Source organism: Corvus moneduloides, chromosome 2 (genome assembly GCF_009650955.1).
Source record: "Corvus moneduloides isolate bCorMon1 chromosome 2, bCorMon1.pri, whole genome shotgun sequence".
Classification (NCBI taxonomy): Eukaryota; Metazoa; Chordata; class Aves; order Passeriformes; family Corvidae; genus Corvus; species Corvus moneduloides.
Window position 1 is genome coordinate 112,107,316 of NC_045477.1, and position 20,046 is coordinate 112,127,361.

Sequence of the window (20,046 nt, forward strand, 5' to 3'; positions counted from 1 at the left end):
CCCTAGGGCCCTTCTTGACAATTTTCCAGCTTTAGGAACAAGAGCTGGTGCTTTCTCCTTTACATACCCACTTTTCAGAATTTTTTTGTTACTTATGATATCACTTTGTCAGGTTTGCAAATGCCTTATTAAAAATCCCTGAAGTGGCTGAAAAATAGAAGACACGGTGACATTGCATAATCCTCTTTATATAAAATTAAATTAAGAACAGAATTACAAACATGGATAAGCAGGAAAAAATAAATCTGCTAATTTTTATTTTATTAAGTACTATTAAGTGAAATAAATTTAGAATAACTTGCTATTTCTGTTGCAAATGTTTTAGAACTGTTTTCAACTGTCAGACCTAATTTGTTTAGATGTCTGGAAATCAGATTTTAACCAATGTATTGAAAACTTGAAGACCTTTTCTAACCTTGAAACCTGTATTTTAAACTGAAGCTTTTGAATGAGACTAGGCTGTAGGAGCAGACCCAGGAGTTATTAGCTTTATATTTTGTCCTTTTCAGCACTGAATTTTACCTTGAAAATGATACATATGGTACCAAAAAATTAAGGGGAAGACCTTCTTAGTAATGTTAAATATTCTATGTTGGGTCCTATCCAGCAGGTGCAGCCTGCAAGATGCTTGTTCATTGAGAAGAATGATCTCATTATTAGGACAGTGATGCAGTGTGGTTTGTTTCATACCCTGAAATCACTCAAGGAAATAACAGAGTGAATGATATTTATCCTGGGCCCTCTATTGTGCTATTATGTGTAGCAATAACTAGCAGCATATTAAAATAGAGATCAGGGACTACAACCATTCTTTTGAAGGCAGTTCTGAAATTTCAAAGCTGTTGAATTATTCAAGTATTTTCCATTTTATAAAATACAAGATGATTGACTGCTTGATGGTGCGATGATATAAATAAAAACATCAAAAAGTATTGTTATTTTTTTCCCCATAGTTGTTTTGAACCCCCATAATTGTAGGTGTTGATTTTGTGTCAGTAGCAGCCATAATTAAGAAAGGAAACATTAGATAATTTCTGTGGTCAGTGCCCTACTTATGCACAAAAAAAAGAAAAAAAAATCCAGTCAAAGTAGAAATGGACACAGTTACAATATGAAACTGAATATAAGTAATCTTTTTGATATTAAAAATCTGAATGAACATTAAGCTTTTGTTTTCTGTCCCTATTTACAAAGACTAACACACGTTTAACACGTAAAGATGTAACATTTTTAAGGTAGCAATGTCAATATAAAAATGAAAAGAATTCTCTGAATAAACGTTTGGGTCTTTTTAAATGTTTCTTAGTTTTTGATGCATTCAAGTTTTTCTAGACTGAAAAATGCACGTGTACTCTACACACCACATGCAGAGTGTACATAGAAAGTGTTTGCTATGGTGCATGTGTGCTATCATCATCTGAGTGTTCACAGTAGTATAATTTTTAAGGATATGAAAGTCTGTTTTTCTTTTCATTATGTGGTTTTAAGCTTCTGTTTATATTCCTCAGTTACGATGGAATTGGGAGCATTTTATGCTGAGATCAACAGTTATCCCCTGAAGTATCAGTTATCAGAAAATATCACAGGAGGATGTCTGTGTCTTATGATGGGAATGATGAACTTCTATTACATCTGAAAAAATTGAATTAGCACCTTCACATAGATTAGCACATTGGCTAAGCAGTAGTGTGGGGATTTTCCTAGAAGATTTTTAAGGTATTAAGCCTTCCAGCTGTAATAAGGTTAATACAGTTCTAAGTGACTTGAATGTCAGTGGTGGCAATTTAACTGGTACAATATTTCTCTAAGCAGGAAGAGAAACACTCTCATGTTCACTTCATTCAAAGACCACTTTTAGAAGAGGACATATGTTTTCTTAAGATTATCACTGAGTGTAACTGTAATAAAACACAGAATTACAGAACAGTTTAGGTTGGAAGAGACCTCTGAAGGTCATATGGTCCAAACCCCTGCTGCTCAGGCAGGGCCACCTAGAAATGTTTTTTCAGCACTATGTGTCTCTGGCTTCTAAATATCTCCAAGGATGGAGAATCCACAACCTCTCTAGGACACCTGTGGGAATTTTCAGTAACCCTTACAGCAAAAACAAATTGTTTCCTGGTGTTCAGAAAGAGCCTGCCATATTTCAGTATGTGCCCACTGCCTCTCGTCCTGTTACTGGGAACCAGTGGAAAGAGCCTGGCTCTTTGCACCTTCCCTTCAGATATTTGTATTCATTTCCAAGATCCCTCCTGAGCCTTCTCCAGGCTGAACAGTCTCAGCTCTCAGCCTGTGCTCTTTGCACAGGTGCTCCAGTCCCTTAATCAGCTGTGTGGACCTTTGTTGGACACTGCAGTCTGCACATATTTCTTGTATTCAGGAGCCCAGAGCTGGACACAGCACTCCAGGTGTGGGCTCACTAGTGCTGAATAGAAAGGGCAACCAACTCCCTCAACCTACAGGCAATACTTTGACCAATGCAGACCAGCTGTTTCATGTCCATCCCCTTGGTTTCCTGTTGAACTTCATTATGTTCCTGTCAGCTCACTTTTCCAGACTCTTGAGGACCCACAAGATAGCACATCTGATGTATCAGTCACTCCTTTTAGTTTTGTGTCATCATCAAGCTTGCTGAAGGTACACTCTGCTCCATCATCCAGACATTACTGAAGATGTTAAACAGGACTGGACCCAGTATTGACCCTTGACAAGCACCACTAGATAAAAGATATAATATAAATCCGTAACATGAGCATGAAAATATTCATAATAGTTTGAGTAGTGTCGTGTGCTTAAGCCCAGCCAAAAATTAAGCAACATGCAGCCACTTGCTCAATCCCTCCCTCATGAGGATGTTGAACACCTCAATGAGGTCTTGACTTGGGATCCTCTTCCCAGGCTAAGTAAGACAAGTGACCTCATACAGCTTCCCATCCAGTCCCGTCACCATCCTCATGGCCCTCCTTTGGACATGCTCTAACAGCTTAATTGCTTTTTTATATTGTGGTGCCAAAAACTGTCTCCAGGACTCAAGGTGAGGCTGCCCTGGTGCAGAGCAGAGCAGGACAATCCCCTCCCTCGCCCAGCTAGTGATGCTGTGCCTGATGCCCCTCACGACATGGTTGGCCCTCTTGGCTGCCAGGGCACTGGTGACTCATGTTTAACTTTCCATCCATCAGGACCCCCAGGTCCCTCATGAAAAAAATAATACTGAAACAAAGTCAGTGGTATCTACCCTGCATAGTTAATCCTTCATCCAGTCAAAGGGCTTGAAACAGAGTTTGTGTTATTCAGCAATATATTCTCACAGATTCTGCAAGTGAAAGGAATTGGGAACGATTAGAACAGAATATCCTGAGAGAGAAGACATAACTAACAGACTAATAATGTAAATCGAAGTGTACTAGCTAAATTAAGCAGTGAAAAGCAAGATTACAATTTGATGATAAAATATGATGAAGAAGATATTACCTGGTAACTTATATAATGAAATTAACACTGCTTAGATGTGGCTGTTAATTCATTTTTTGCATTGGGACTTAGAAGCAGAGAGTAATAAACTCAGATGAGAGACAGAAAATGCTCTTTCAGAAAGGTAAAAATGAAATGATAAAAGATGTAATTGAATTCTGAAATAAATGAAAGTTAGTTTCTTTAGTCCTAAGGGGAAGCTAATAGTGTAGCTTTGTTTCCATTCACTTCAATTTATGCAAGAGTAAAACTAAGTCTTATTAAGGCCTTGTAATGGTTACTAATTTTTAGGAACTGTTGAGTAGGAAAATTGGAACAGGGACATATTATTTTCCCTTCCTGGTTGTAAAAGTAAATGCAGGAGGAGACAGTCCAAAGATATATGAAATATTTGTTTGTGTGAATCCTGTTCACAATGCAAATTCACTCTAAAATTTTTATTATTTTTTTTGCTCCATCCTTCTATGTTGGATCAACTTAGGTTATTGCATACACAGGGATGTGTGAAGATGTCTGAGTCTTTCTTATTTTGCTATGTATAATAAGTACTGTGGCATTATCCAAATATAGGAAAATCTCAAAAAATCACTATCTAGTAAGTTTTTCTCCCAAGTAACAGATCAAATATTGTCTAGGTTTAAAATGCTAATACTGCTTTATCTTGCACAGCAGTTTGAATTCTCTGTTAAAGTCAGTATTCAACCAATTCTCGGATGAAACTTGAGCTTTGCAAAAGTTGATTTTCTAAGCTAGTTATCTATCTGAGTTCTTTTAAAGTTAATAAAGTATCAAATTCAAAGACAAAATATTTATTTGAGACAGATACTAATTTTAAGATGAAATTATTTGTCCTTTGGATGTACTGATTGCTTTCTACTGACTGGATTGGGGCCTAGTTAACTAGCTGAGACTGGACACTGAGTTTTTCAGTGCATGAACCTAGTGGTGAATTTTCATGGTTGAAATTCCTTAAGAAAAAAATTATAAGCTTTTTTTAAGGAAGGCATTGTAGAAAACTGCTCTTTTCCTTCTGTTGTTTTGGTATTCTTAATTAAAAAAGCAGGGGAAAATGGTTTGAGGTTGGTGTTTTTTTGGCCTTGGGGTTTAGTTTTGTTACTGGGGTTCAGAATGTCAAATAAATCTAGCATTGCTTTCTGATGAACAGTTATTGTGGGACAGTATTGGTAGGGGCTGATGCTATTCAACAGGAAAAAAATGAAAACATTATTAACCATAATTTGTAATGTAGTTCTGGAAGGTCAGGAGTTCCAACTAAGATCTGTTAAAAATGTCCTTGAATTACCCATTAAAATTACTGATAGCAATTTTCCTGGAAGTATCTTTTTTCACATCTGGTCTTATTGTAAAGACAGTGTCTTCTCCTTCAAATCTATCCCATACTTTCACACTTTGTGGTTCAGACTACAGCTCCTTGTCCTAATATCTTCTGAGACTTTCATTTACCTGGTAACCTTGAAGATACTTGATTGATTCAAATTAGATAGTGACACCCTGTGAACCACATGCCCTCTGTGTTGCACTAATTTCACTTCAGTATTTTATAACTGGTCATGCTGGAGTTCCACAAAAGACAAAAGAGCAATTGCTCAGTTAGCTCAGAAATTATCAACATTTAGCAATGTGTGTCCTAATAGCTCTGTCCACTATAGACAAGTACATGACATAAACATAATGAAAATGCAGTTAAATTTTCAGGGATAAAAAGCACACTGCTAGTCCCTCAATGGACTTTTTTCAAAGGCAATACTTTCCCACAATAAAGACTGCTGTGTGAGTAGTGCTTTCCAAAGCCTTTGACAATCTCTTGTCATTTTCTCTTCTCTTGTAGCTGATGGATGCACTGACTGGTCTGTGGATTACAAGAAATATCAAGTTCTAGTGGGAGAACCTGTTCGTATAAAATGTGCACTCTTTTATGGATATATTAGAGCTAATTACTCCCTAGCCCAAAGTGCTGGACTTAGTTTGATGTGGTACAAAAGCTCTGGACCCGGAGATTTTGAGGAACCTATAGCTTTTGATGGAACCAGAATGAGCAAAGAAGAAGACTCCATTTGGTTCCGACCAACAGTGGTACAAGACAGCGGGCTCTATGCATGTGTTATAAGGTACTATATTTAATTATACTGCATTTTAATTGACCAAATATGAAACAAGGCTTCTTTCTGCATCTTTAATACTGATTACACTGATTTTTTCAGCCCTTTACAGTGTTTCTCTCTATCTGGATCTGGATATAAAAGTGGTCTTCCTACTAATATGCAATAGAAAGAGTCAAAAACAAAGTGTAAAGCAAATGAGTGGCTAGAAAAGAAATTCATGATGCAGTTAGTCCAGTGATGCAAGGAAAATGAGGAAATTGTTTTATCAGCAACTGGAAAGGTTTACTATCTGCCATACTTTTTTTTTTTTTTTTTTTTTTTGGTTTGTTTCAGTTTTTGTCTTGGGTAGAGGGAGGAGGATTGCTCTCTGGCTTGTGTGTGCTGAAGGAGATTTTTAATAAATAATGTGTTTATAAAAGCATTATTCTATGAGCTGCTTATATAATGTGTGAGACATTTCATATCATATTGTTTGTCCAATAGCATATTCAACATGGTTTTTCTGATGATGACAGTTCTCTTTAAAAGGAAATCACAATAACCTAGAAGTTAAGCTCCTGAAGGAGAATGTTTAGTTATATTTAGATTAATATTTTCTGATAAATGTGTAAGAGTAGCCATGAAAATGGAAACAGATTTGTCAATTATTCCATAATGATATTTAAAATACCGTAATTAATCTCCTCGGTTTATATAAAGAAAACCTTAATTATCTGATGTTGTGCTTTCCAGCAAATATAGATAAATGCTGAATTTAGCTACTGAGACATACTTTAATATATGTTTATCATCTCAACCTGTATTCATGCTTTTTTTTTGCATGGATTTTTATTTAATCCAAAGGTAGGTAAGAGCATGTTCTAATCTGCTTTAAACTACTGTGGTGGTTTGCTACCAGTCAGAAATTAGACCTACAAATAAACCACCCCACTTCCCACCACCCCCTTTGGCAAGAGAGGGACAAAGGCAGAGACTATGGGTTGAGATAACAATTTACCAAAAGCAAAGAGCTGTGGAATAAGAAATGCACAGTAATAGCAGCAATACTAATAACAAATAAAAAGGTGCTTTACACGCAAAAGGTGCTCATCACCTCGACCTAGTTCTGCATGGCCACCAGGACAAAGCCAAGATGGTGACACTCCCCGTAGTTGGAGCCATGTGGCTTTCCCCACCCAAAGATAAGATGGCAGCCATTCCTGTGCTCACCACCATGTGCCTTTTCGCAAAGAAAAGTTGGCAGGAGCTTCCCAATTCCCAAGTCCAAGACAATGGAAAAAAATGATGGACAAACCCCTGAAAGCTAAATCGTTCATGTTGCACTGCGCTGCCACTCTGTTGCACTGGGCTCAGCTCCCCTAGGGTTGGTTTTGCCACTGTTTTGTTCCCCACAGCTGCTTCTCACACCAGTGCCGCCACTTTTGACCACTCCGCTCCACTTGGGCTCAGGCTACATTTGCTTCTGGTCAGAACCATTTCCCAGAGCCACACCTGAGGAATGGGAAGGGGATGGGCGATGATGGTAGAGGATGGGGTCTGCAGGCCAATCCCAGCCACCACCCCTGCAATGAAGAGAGGGATGTCACATCACAGGGTTGCTTCTTACTTATGGTATATGGACAGTGAATATAGCTGGATAAGGTGCACTAAGAGTTAATGTATATATTCAAGGCCAGCTCCCATAAATTATGTATTTATTACACACACTTGGTACAATAGTAAGTAATAAGTAGTTTCTGTCAAAAATTCTGCCTTTAAAGTTTCAAAAATAGCTGAAATATTGTTCCTGTCAAGAGAACACTTCCTTCATGTATTCTTTTCCTTCCCTGCCTGAAAACAGCAATTACAGTGTCTCCAGTAGCTGCCCAACATAATATCAGCACAGGTCAGTGAAACTGGAGTTCAGTAGCAAGGTCCTTGTGAAGATCTATATAATTTCGAATCATAGAATCATAGAATAATTTGGGTTGGAAAAGATCTCCAAGATCGTGAAGTCCAATATTTTAACAAGGACCACCACACAACTAAATTATGGCATTAAGTCCCACATCCAGTTGTTTCTTGAACGCTTCCAGGGATGGTGACTCCACCACTTCTCTGGGCTCTCCATTCCAATGCTTAACTACCTTTCAGTGAAGAAATTCTTCCTCATGTCCAACCTGAACTTCCCCTGACACAGCTTGAGGCCATTTCCTCTTGTCCTGTCACTGGTCGCCTGAGAGAAAAGGCTGACCCCCACCTGGCTATAGCCTCCTTTCGGGTAGTTTTAGAGAGCAATAAGATCTCTCTTGAGCCTCCTCTTCTTTAGACCAAACAGTCCCAGATCACTCTGCCACTCATGTGACTCACTCTCTAGACCCTACACCAGCTCTGTTGCCCTTCTCTGGACACCCTCCAGCACCTCAAAGTCTTTCTTGCAGTGAGGGGCCCAAAACTGGACACAGGATTTGAGATGTTGCCTCACCTGTGCTGAGTGCAGGGGAACAATCATGCCCTGGTCTTGTTGGCCACACTATTGATGATACGGGCCAGAATGCCATTGCCCTTCTTAGTCACCTGGGCTGTTGACCACAACCTCAAGATCCTTTCCTCCTGGGCCGCTTTTGAGCCGCTCTTTCCCCATCTTGTAGCACTGCATGGGGCTGTTGTGACCAAAGTGCAGGACCTGTCACTTTGCCTTATCTCATACAGTTGTCCTCAGCCCATTGATCCAGCCTGTCCCAATCTCTCTGCAGATCCTTTGTACTATCCAGCAGATCAGCATTCCTGCCCAACTCACTGTCACCTGCAAAATTACTGAGGGTGCTCTCAATGCACTCTTCTAAATCATTAATAAAAATACAAATAGAACTGGCCCCAGTAGTGAACCTTAAGGAACCTAACTAGTGATGGCCAACAACTGGATGTAGCACCATTCACCATGACTCTCGGGACCCAGCCATCCAGACATGATTTATATTTATGAACATGATTAATGTTTATGAACATTAATTGCTTTGTTAAGCTGTAATATTTAGTGGAGAAAAGTGCACACAAACAACTAAGTCTTGTTCAGAAACATAAGAGTGTCTATAAAGAATCCATAGGATACAGACAAATAGAGATAACAACAGAAGTTTAAATAAAATATTACAAATTATATTATAGATGAAAAACCTTCTCCATCTTTAACATACTTAAAATAAATTCATTAGGTACTTATTAGCCATAAAAATACTGCCTATAATTAATTCAGAGATATTCAGCTTTGAAGATTCAAATTCAGATAACAGCAAGGTTCAAACAGGGAATAACAGCATCTATGGAGATCGTTCAAATCTATTTTCATCCCCAGCTGGTAAAGAACCTGAGCGTCTGCTTCAGTATCTTTAACTGTTTCTATTAGTAACACACAGTACAACATTTTAGACAAATATTTTGAAGTGTACAGAATTTTCTGATTTTACAAAGGAAGGAAAGAAGGAAGGAAGGAAGGAAATCAAATTATTGTCTACTCTTGCATTTAGGTTTATCACCCTTGCTATCGCCTTGCATGTCTGAAGGTAAAAGCTTCAAATGTAGAAGTATTTCTAACTAATTTTTAAGGTCAGCTTTAATTTTTGGTCTTTAGCTGTATTTAAAATATCTCTATTCAAATTCACAGCAGTTTTATATTCTGTTTTTATATTTACATGTAGATATGCATGTGCATCCACACATACAGATATTATGTTGTTGAGTCACATAACTTCCCTGCCATATAGTTCAGTGTATTTGACAGAAATAAAATAAAATGTCACAGAGATATTTTAAATAAAAGAATATTAATAGTCTCCAAAAACTGTCAGTTAAAACTGCTTCCAAATTATCTTTGAAAAGGGTAACAATCACAATATAGAATACTTTTATTTTTCCCCCCACCATGATTTGAAATGCACGCTTGTTGAGTTTATGAAAAACTAGTTCTTTATCTTCATCATGTGAAAATTAATTTTAGGTTTAGATAGCATAAATTTATTTTTTTAGATAGGATGTGTTCATCTTCAAATATGAAGTATTGGTTTTCTGTAATTTTAAAGATCTAATTCTGTAAATCATGTCAATTACAGCTTAACCAATGTAACTATTCAACTGTTAATTTCTGTACAGTTAGCTAAAATAATTGCAGTTATATGAATGATGTGTTGTTATCAACACATAGTTATTTTTTGAAATAAACCTGAATTAATAAATGGGAAGTTTAAAATAACACGTGCAATTAAGTTTTGGTAAAAACTCCCTTAGTCAGTTTTTCTTTTTCTTTTTTTCTTTTTCTTTTTTTCTTTTTTTCTTTTTTTCTTTTTTTCTTTTTTTCTTTTTTCTTTTTTCTTTTTTCTTTCTTTCTTTCTTTCTTTCTTTCTTTCTTTCTTCCTTCCTTCCTTCCTTCCTTCCTTCCTTCCTTCCTTCCTTCCTTCCTTCCTTCCTCTCTTTCTCTTTCTCTTTCTCTCTTTCTCTTTCTCTTTCTCTTTCTCTTTCTCTTTCTCTCTTTCTCTTTCTCTTTCTCTCTTTCTCTGTCATGGAGGCTAAACATCCACAGTAGGAACTTGTTCAATTACCAATTAAATTTAAGAAGAATATGTATTTTTACATATTTCATGTACGCACGATTGTTTAATTAATTATCAGAAACATTGAACACAGAATGTATGAGGAAATCTTTGCTTTACTGAAGGAAATGGTGAGCAAAGAAAAGAAATAGAATCAATTTTTCATTAACCTGGTGGAAGAATCATTTCTTCATTATCTTGAATAATGTAAAACATGTTTACAAATAGGAATTGCTATTTCTGGGTACCAACCATTTTTGAAATCTGTCTTACTCTAGGAGGGGCTTTTATCGTGGTCATACATGCTTATAAATATTTTTATTTCTTTATAGAGTTTTTACCAGTGATTATCTTAAGAAAAGAGTAACCATTCATATAATAACTACATATCAAATCTCTATGAAAATCAAAACCAAAAAAAACCAAAAAACCTAACCAAAAAAACCCAAAAACAAAAAAAAAGGGAGAAAGTATCTGAAAATGAAGTCTTAAAACAGTTTGTCTTAAAAGTTCAAAAATGTGGTGTTTTCTAGATCTGCATGAGATCCTTGGTTATGTTTATGCGTATTACTGACAAAGGAATCTGAAAATGGATAAGAGAATTAAGCTTTCTCAAAGGAATACCAAATGAGCTAGTAATACTACAAAAGAAGTCTCAGAAGAGCTTGTTATTCTATCAAATCCTTTAAGGCAGTAACACCACTCATTCTCCCAGGTAACAAGTGACAGGACAAGAGGAAACAGCTGCACGGCGGTGACTGTGGACGTGCTACATTAACAGTTGGACTCGAGGATCTTGAAGGTCTTTTCCAACCTTAGCAATTCTATGGTTCTAAGACAGCAACTCTGACAGCCTCTTGAGATGGTGTGCAAGCTCAGGAGAACCTTTTTCAACATATGAGATGAATTTCCTTGGTCCTTGCCTTTCTGTTCATTTGGTTTATAGAGAGTGCAGGGGGCTATTTACTCTGCCTTTGTTATTTTTACACTCCATTTGTAAGCTTGCCTGAGCTTTTTCCATGGTCTTTTCCTTTTGTGAAAATGGTAACCATCACAAGGAATCTGGCTCTTATGGAGATGTTTTCTTATGTTTGATCCATCCCTTTCAAATGCCAGCTTGGTAGGGTAGTCAAATATCCATGAAAATTTTGACTGTGACTTAGGGAGGCTTGGTGAGTAGAAAAAAGCCTTCAGGCGAACATTAGGAATTTACACAGGTTGGGTAGCTGGAGCGTACATTAAGTGTCCTGTACAGATGGCAAAAGCAGTTGCTCCTAGAAATAAATGTGGGATTTTCTTGAAGTTAATGCTTGTTGAAAGTCAGGAGATTGAAATCCACTCATTCTCCACTGCCCTGTCCCTCTGACACTGCAGGAGGTCAGCTGTCTGACATGAGCATCTTCATTGTACATGATAAACACCTTCCACATGTGTTAGGACAAAACAAATATCTAATACTGAGGAGATAAGCAGGTGAGTGCAATGTACATCTTGTCATTATGGAGTTGGTATAACTTATGCATAAAGCTAAATTCCAGCATGTGTTTGCTATTTTCTTGGCTGAGTGAGAACTCAAGATGAAAAACAAGCAATGGTGATGAATAGAAAAAGGAGCAATATCATCCTTACTGTGGGTGGAGTCATGAATAAGTGAGGAGTCTTGATGAGCTAGAACTGAGCAGGTTAGTCCAGATAGTTCTTTTATGTAAGGCTTAACTAAAGGATATATTAATTTTTACTGAGGGGAAAATATCAAATGCCTGTACTTGCACAGAATAGGAGATGAATGTTGATATTGGAAAAGAAGAGTTTGATGTATTTGACTGAGCAGAAGGCCTTGATAATAGTGCATTTTAACAGCTCTGAACTTAGAGGAGTGGCATAAATAATGCCTGAAGAAAGATTTAAAGAAAAGCCTGTTATGCGATACCCAGTTTCTTTTACTGCTAATTCTCTTTTTGTTGAGATATTTGCTTAAATACAACAATGTAACAAATAACAGTTGACTATTGCTTCCACTATTTTATTAGAGGTTTGTTAGTTTTTTCTTAAGAACACTTTCAGCAAACTAGATTTGCCCTTTTATTGTCAAGGTTCTTCTTGTCACAACTAGATTAATAATTCTGACCAAAAAAGCAAGAATGAAAGAAGTGGCTTTCCAGCTGCTTCTTTAGCAAATGCAGGAGAAGGAGAAAATACAGATAAAGTTAATTCCATATAATAGATATTTAAGTCAAGGACAGATCATTTTCTTCACAATGCTAGAAAAAATGGGAGACAAAGGCAAAGAACTAAAATGACTTTCACTCATTTTCCAAACAGTGGCTTTTCATTTTTTCAAATTTTTACAGATTTTTTTTAATTGTTTCCTCTCACAGAATTCAAAACAACAAATTTGTATTGCTAGTAATAATATGGACCACCTACTTGGTCATTTAAATTTGCTCTTAATATCTTATTTAACATTGTATTTTGAATCTGCCCTGCAAATGCTTACCTCTTTGTATATAAGCAATCTGTGGACATCAAATTCAGTTGAAGCATCTAGGTTCTGAAAAGCTGCATGTCAGTTGTTTCCTTTTTTAATTTTCCTTTTTCTCAGGAGAGAAAGCAATTTAACTGATGTTAAAATATAGCTAAGGTTTGATTCCATTATATGGGGATAGGTGCCTATTGCTATTTTAGAGGCTCTAGGAGCATTTCCAGGACACTTCCAAGGGAAGGCCATATTTACACTAGATCTGCAGGAGGCGGCATGTGGGATACATTTGGGTAAGCCACATGCCACTACTTACCCACTCTAAGGTAAATAAAATGAGCTTTTTTGTGCTTTTCAGCTAAACCATTTTCTAGGCTCCATCAGGCAGACTGACAGCTACAGCAGGAGATTAGATGTGGTACACAGGTGTATGAATGTAAGTGGATGACAGAACTGAAGTATCTTAAACTGAATTCCAAATTAAAATAACTTCCTTTGTGTGCTCCCATCACATACATTGAAATGCAGTGGCTGATGTGAGAGTTAAGGGACATATCTCTGTACTTATTACTATGGCATGAGGCTGGCATTTTAAAATATTAAACTTACTTGATGAGTTTATAATTTAAGAAAGTAATGGAATTGAATTAATTTATAATCATAATTCTTCTGAACTGCAAATCTAAAATAGTGATTGAGGCTCAAAAAAATTCATCGGACTGACTTAAAAGCCTTAATTCAACAAACAAGACTTTTGGTAATTAGTTTAGCATTTCCAAGGCTTCTGACCAAGTAAATATTACAAATCCTCCTTTAGAAAAGGGAAAGAAAAGCAGCAGCTGCGAATCTTTTGTCAGGCTCCCAGAAGTATCAAGTATTAGATAATCTATGGTGAAGTTTTGCATTACTTTCTCAAAGGGTTCAATCTGAAAAGGGGGTATATGCCATTACCCAGAAATGTTACTAACACAAGTAGGGAGACTGTAGAGAACTTGACTGCTTTCTGCTCCCATTATGGTAAGAGTAAGTAAAGTTGGGAAAAAAGTGGTGTGTTTTCAGGATGTCTTTGGAACAATTCTATCCACAGCTCTCAACGATTAGACTATTTTCCCCAAGCCAAGACTGATCTAAGGCAGTCCTAGCAGCAGTGAGAAGTTTGTTCATGGTCTTGACCCTTGCTTCTCTCTCCTCTCCATTCACAAGGCAGAGACAGGCACCCAATATTACCAATAATGGAGAAGAGATTGTGTAGTTCCCAGCATAAAGAAGAGTGGAAAGGTGAAGGCCTCTGTCCCTCTTTCCCTTCTTTTCAATCTTCTCCTTTATTTTGATTAAATCACAAAGAAAAAAAAAAAGGTGGTGATTTCATCTTTATCTGATACAGAAAGAAAGGAGAAATCTTTATCGCAAGTCTTCAAGCTGGGGCTTAATTATTTATCTAGGGAGTGTTTTTGTGTGCTATAGAAAATTTAGTAAATATAAGAGGATGTCATGGTGAGAAAAAAAAAAAAGGTTTTTTTATTTTATATCTGTGTGGAGAAGTTTTCAAAAAAATTTGGATGCAAATCAGATGGACATTTGGATAGTTGTTATATTCAAAATTAAATCAATGAAGGAGAAAACAGTGGTAAAATTGGCAGTGAAAATAAATAGACTGCAATTAAATAAAATTTAATTAATTAATGAATTAATTTCATTTAAGTTTTCCAATATATCTAACAGATTCTATTTTTTTTTTGGCCATCCAGTAAATAATTTTATAGGAATTCTGGCTCCTAATCAACAGCACAAGTAACAGAGTTTGGAGGGAACTGGAGGAACAAAAAAGGAACAGATACATATTTACACAGCCTGTATGTTAATGAAATATTGCCTTGGAAATGTAGGGCATGAGAGAAGCAAGTTACTTGCTGAGTCTGACAATGTCAAAATAGCAGGTTTTTCAAAGGATTGCTGATGCACATGATTCAAGAGTTCAGTGTGAAGAGTAGAGTACTTGAAGTCATGTGAGATCTCAAAGTGACTCCAGATGTGATGTGCTAGAAGTAATAAAATGACATCTTGTAACACCTAAATCATTTGTATTCAAATATTTCACTTCTTTGTTCTATTACCATAAAATCAGAGTTCACATGTAAGCAAGAGACAAATAAAGATCCATGATTCCATTTCAATGGAATGCAATTATTCCATTTCATAATTAATTGTTTCTTCAATTCCATGGTGTCTATAGAATGACTAAAGAGTAACTCTTTTGTGGTAAATATGTCCATAATTGATGGTAGTCTGAAAATGATAAATTTACTTTAGTTTTTAATGTCTTCTTTTAAAGCTTACAAGCAGACTTAACAGATAGAACTTATTTGTAACACTGAAAATGATATTGTTCAGATATTCCCACTACTGAGAGAAACTAATGAAATTTGCATATTTGGTGCATGTTTAGTGTTACCATCTGTCAAAGGAATATAGCCTCATGCCACTAATTTCAAAGGTGATTAGAATGACCAAACAAATCTTGTGGTATTTAATTGCAAAAGGTGAGATTATCAAAGGTCAAGTCTGTCTCTATAATCTTCATTCAGCCTTTTAAGGTAGTAAGCATTATGATATAGCAATTGAGTGCTAAATTTGGACTTCAGTTAGAAAATTAAGATTAGACAGTGAGAAGGGCTCCTATTTTCACTTACTGCAAGAGCTAGTTTATGCATATAAATACATGCATTAATACACACATACACACACATAGTGGCACAACAGCATACATACAGATTTGAATATGCCTATATCTATTTGTATATAATAATAGAATCAGAGAATACTTTGGGTTGGAAGGAACATTAATGATCATCTGTTTCCAACCCTTTGCCATGTTCAGGGACACCTTTCACCAGACCAGATTGCTCAGAGCCCCATCCAGCCTGGTCTTGAACAGTTCCAGGGACGGGGCATCCACAACTTCTTTGGGCAACCTGTTCCAGCACCTCATTACCCTCTGGATAAAGAATTTCTTTCTAAAACTAAACTAGACCTATCCTTTTTTAGCTTAAAACCATTCCCCCTCGTCATATCACTATCTGCCCATGGAAAAAGTCACTCTCCATCTTTCTTTAAGCTCCCTTTAAGTATTGGAAAGTCTCCTCAGAGTCTCTCATTTCCAGGCTGAGCTAACAAAGCTGTCTCAGCCTGTCCATAGCATAGGTGTCTCAGATCACCTTCATGGCCTTTCTCTGGACCCTCTCTAACCCTCTCTAACCTCTCACATCGTTCTTGTGCTGAAGGCCCCAGACACACATGCAAATGTATATGCAGGAAATAATAGGATTAATAATTTTCAGGTCCAGGTTCACAGCTATTCTCAATCTAGATGCCATGAACATAATTCTTACATGTTTCAAATAGCAGTCAGTAATCCCCAGCTGTGGTATATTATTAAATGAAGAGCACATAGTCAAATACACCCTCGTGGTGGTTGATAATGAGTAGTGACACTCACAGGCAGTTTCTCTGTGTGTGACATTATATCTACTAAAATAGCTATTGTTCATGTTATCTTCAGTGTTGTTTAAAGTATGACTATTAACATGGCACTTTACAGGCAAAAGTTTAATCAAATGCATTCAAAGCTCATTATCAGTGTTACATACTAAAATTAGCTTGCTAGAAACATCTTTGCTTTTGGCTACAGTTTTCTTGTACTGTTTTTCTGTTTGTGGATGCTTGGAAAAAGACAAGGGTTTACAAAAATTGAGTTTATTTCAGCATAATATTTTATATTGGGGCAAATTAAAAATAAAAGCCCTAATCTCATTTTTTAGTGAAAGTATGCTTCCAGAATCCCTTTCTATTCAATGCTGAGGAAAGAAGGATAAGGTGCATAGACCATAGGCCCTGTATCTCTTCAGCACCAGAACAGAGCAGATTCTCAGCCTCAGAACCCCCCAGATCTTTCTACCAGAATACAGGCAAGGCATATGTGTGATGATACACTGTCCTGCAGTATGATTCTGCATAATACTAATAACAAAGTGTGAAAATCAAAAGGCGAGGCTTCTAAACCAGCATCTTTGCTTAATTTGCTACAGGAGCCCTGGATAGGCAATATTCCAACACTAACAGACGTTGGATTTGCCACTATTCTTAGCTGAGGTGGAAAAAAATATCTTGAGAATGAGCACTTAAACCAATACTGGGGGGGAAAAAAAAAAAAAAGGCTTTAACTGAGCCACTGTTCTGGCTCCAAGGCATCTGAATCTCATTTGCTTTAGGAGTAACTCTTTCCCCAACAAGCAAGGGCTTACACTGCTACCAAAGTGCAGAAAATACAAGTCCTTTTCAGTAGAAAACTCTTCCCTCTCAAAGTGTCTGAGTTTTTGTCTAAGATTCTGACTTCTTAGTCCCTGGAAAATGGCTAATAACTCCAGTGGGACCTGGATTTGCAGTTACCTGTTTGTCTTAAAAGCTTCAGAGCTGTTAAAAACTACAAACACATTCTTTCTTTCTATCACATTTGAAGGAAAAGTGTTTTCATTTGAAGCAAAATTCAAGAGTTGCTGGAAACGTCCTTCATAACCACTTAGAGTCTAAACTTGAATGTGAGAGTACTCACAGTGCTCACTGCATGTTCAGTTAAGCAGCTGGAACTCAGGAATTGAGTCTGCATTACTTACCCATCGAGCTTTTTCAGCTGCTCATGCAGTCATTCCAAGTACATGCCATTTAATGGTCACTTGCATTCAGTCAAGGTTTATTTGAGAGGAGTTGATCTAAGGATCAAAAATTTTAGTTAACTCCGCAGTGAAAAAACGAGCTCTTTAACAATCATTTGGCCTAAGTTTTCAGGTTGGGCAGAAAAAGGAAAAAGTTTTCCCTGGGAGATTGCAGCTAAGTATTATGGTTTGAAAGGTAAAAGGTTAATGAAAAACCTGGATAGTGAAGTGATAAAACTATATACGAGTTTATAAGGAAATGAAATCCTTTGTATTCAGTTCAGGCTATGCAGTAAGTAAAACCAGGACCTGCATACTGAGCAGTAAGATAGAAAGAAAGATGAGATCAGAGAACATTTACTGGGGCTTGCACATCCAGAGTACCAAATCAGAAAAGCAAGTGGCTGAGTGGAGGAAAGACTGGGGAAAAAGAAGAGTGCTCATGCTATTTAAAGATAACATTGTAATATAGGCACACAGGGTGGAAGGATTAAGGAAGCTTTAATTACTGCATTTCTTTACATCTAGGTTTTTTACTTCATGTTTTTTGTTCAGGTATTTAAAATATATAGATTACGTGGCAGTAGAGTTTTACAATTTTAATTTCAATGGGGTGTGCATACCTTGCTAAAATTAATATGTTATCTCCCACTATTCTGCCCTGTGAATTTTACCCCAGGCTCTGTAGCACTATAGGTAGAAAAGTTATTAAGAAATTTTATGCCTTTACTGCTATACAAAATTATGTTGAATCCTTGTCCTTGGTAAAAACATCTCTAAGATGGCTGTGAGATTTAATAGGGATGCACGTCTTTCACATTTTTAGGGTGTACCATTCTCTTAGTCTCCCAGGTGAGGAATGAGAGGGCCAGGTGTCCTCAGGCAGGCACAACTGATGCTGGAGGGGACACTGAGTATGTATCCAACCTCCCCACTGCAGAGCACTTGCTTCTACATGCCAAAATACCCTCTCCCCAAAAGATTTCCTTCACAGTAGCACTGCCTTCATGCTTGGTAAGTGACAGTCTCTTTTTCTGCAACAGCAATGTTGTATTGAGCAATTCATCATTTGAAGTGAGAAGAAGAATGGCCTCAAACAAATGTGAGATCTACTGGACTGCTATGATACACTGACAGTAAATACTCCATTTGTGCTTATTGAAATTGCTAATTTTTCCATTTGGCTCTCAAGTGCTGAAGCCAAAACAGCGTGCAGACTCCTTTATGGGCCTCAGGAACACCCTCTCAAACTCAAGCCTGTTCATTATTCAAGAGGTGTTACATTATAGAGCAGTTGTCTGGCCTGAAATATTGTCTAGTGCTTTTAAAAAAGCATTGTTTTTCCACTACAAATAATTTTCCTTATCAGAGCAGATTTGTGTTTATTTTTTTGTGGGAATTTTATTTAGGGAATCATTCTAAAATCATACAGGTCCCAGCACTAAACCTGTTGGTCATAGGAAGGCTTCAATAGGGAATGAATGAAAACAAGGACTCTTTTAACCTCTCATACAGCGAACCAGAGAGAAAATACCTAGTTGTTAATTAGAGCAATAAACTGGCACTGTATGCAACAACGTACAATTTGTTTAGAGTGGTACTTTTAAGCTGCGCTTTCCTATTCTTTATGAGAAAAATACACCCACATGTTCAAATCTTGTGGATGTTTAGCACATGAGGAAAATCAGCAAAGGCCAAATGAAATTAAATCAGCTGAAATAGAAGAGTTTGGATTAATGTATTTATAGTCAAAATAGTGTGATCAACATGATTAATCAATAAATGCCATTTCTGTGGACATAATATGGTCTAAAGACATGAATTGAACCAGCTTTAATGAAAGTTTCATTGTGTCAGTGAAAGAGATAAGACACAATTGCATATGAGGAAAATATGTTATGACCTAGAATTTTTGGAAGGTGTTCTTCAAGCACTGAAAATTGGAGTCCCTCAGTCCCCTCAGGGCAGAACAGGCACAGCTGACTGACAAATGAAATACGCTGGGCTGGACAGCGGGTTCCTACTGTATGTCCTACAAAAGACTTGACATAAAGTGATTTACACAGGACAGTGGGTTTTGTCTTATGTGGGATATGGAGGGTATCCAACAATGTATGTCTTCCCTCTATAATGATGGGAGGGGGAATAGGTGGATAAGGCTCTGTAGCAGATGGCGGTGTAGCATTTGTGCATGACACAGAACAGCAAATACTGCATTAAAACCTTAACTCTGGGAAACTACAGCAAATCCTACTGTCAATCTCTCTTCTCAAAGTCTCATATGAATGGTGACTTTAAATGAGCAATCTGCTTGTGTTTCAGTTGCCACTGAGAATCTCACTGACATGCAGTACTTACTTTGACCATCATGTTTTGTTCTTTGGTGCTCAGAAAATACATCAAAGAAATTTAATTTGAGTGACAGAATTACTATATTATAGACTCTCTTAACAGTGAAGACTGCTAAAGGAGAAGTAATGTTTTTGAGTGAACAGCTACATGATTAATATAGTTTTGAGCATTTTACATGAACCAGCATCTAACTCTTTCTGACTCTTCAGTAGTTCTATTTGGAAGACATGTGAGAGTCAAAGTTATGTTTGCTGAAGTACTGTATATCAAATTTGCAGCTTTCGCAAGGCATAATACAGTAATGATATATCTTTGCATTTGTGTAAATCTGAATCATATAGTGGATG

General features: G+C 36.9%; 1 protein-coding gene across 2 annotated transcripts in view; it reads left to right on the forward strand.

The window, feature by feature from the left end:
* Positions 1 to 20,046, forward strand: part of IL1RAPL1 (interleukin 1 receptor accessory protein like 1) — a 711,140-nt gene that overhangs the window by 383,391 nt on the left and 307,703 nt on the right. For both annotated transcript variants that reach the window (XM_032100865.1, XM_032100866.1), the window contains exon 3: positions 5,321 to 5,600. In XM_032100865.1, coding sequence (XP_031956756.1) covers positions 5,321 to 5,600 — 280 coding nt within the window. The remainder of the gene's footprint in view (positions 1 to 5,320; positions 5,601 to 20,046) is intronic.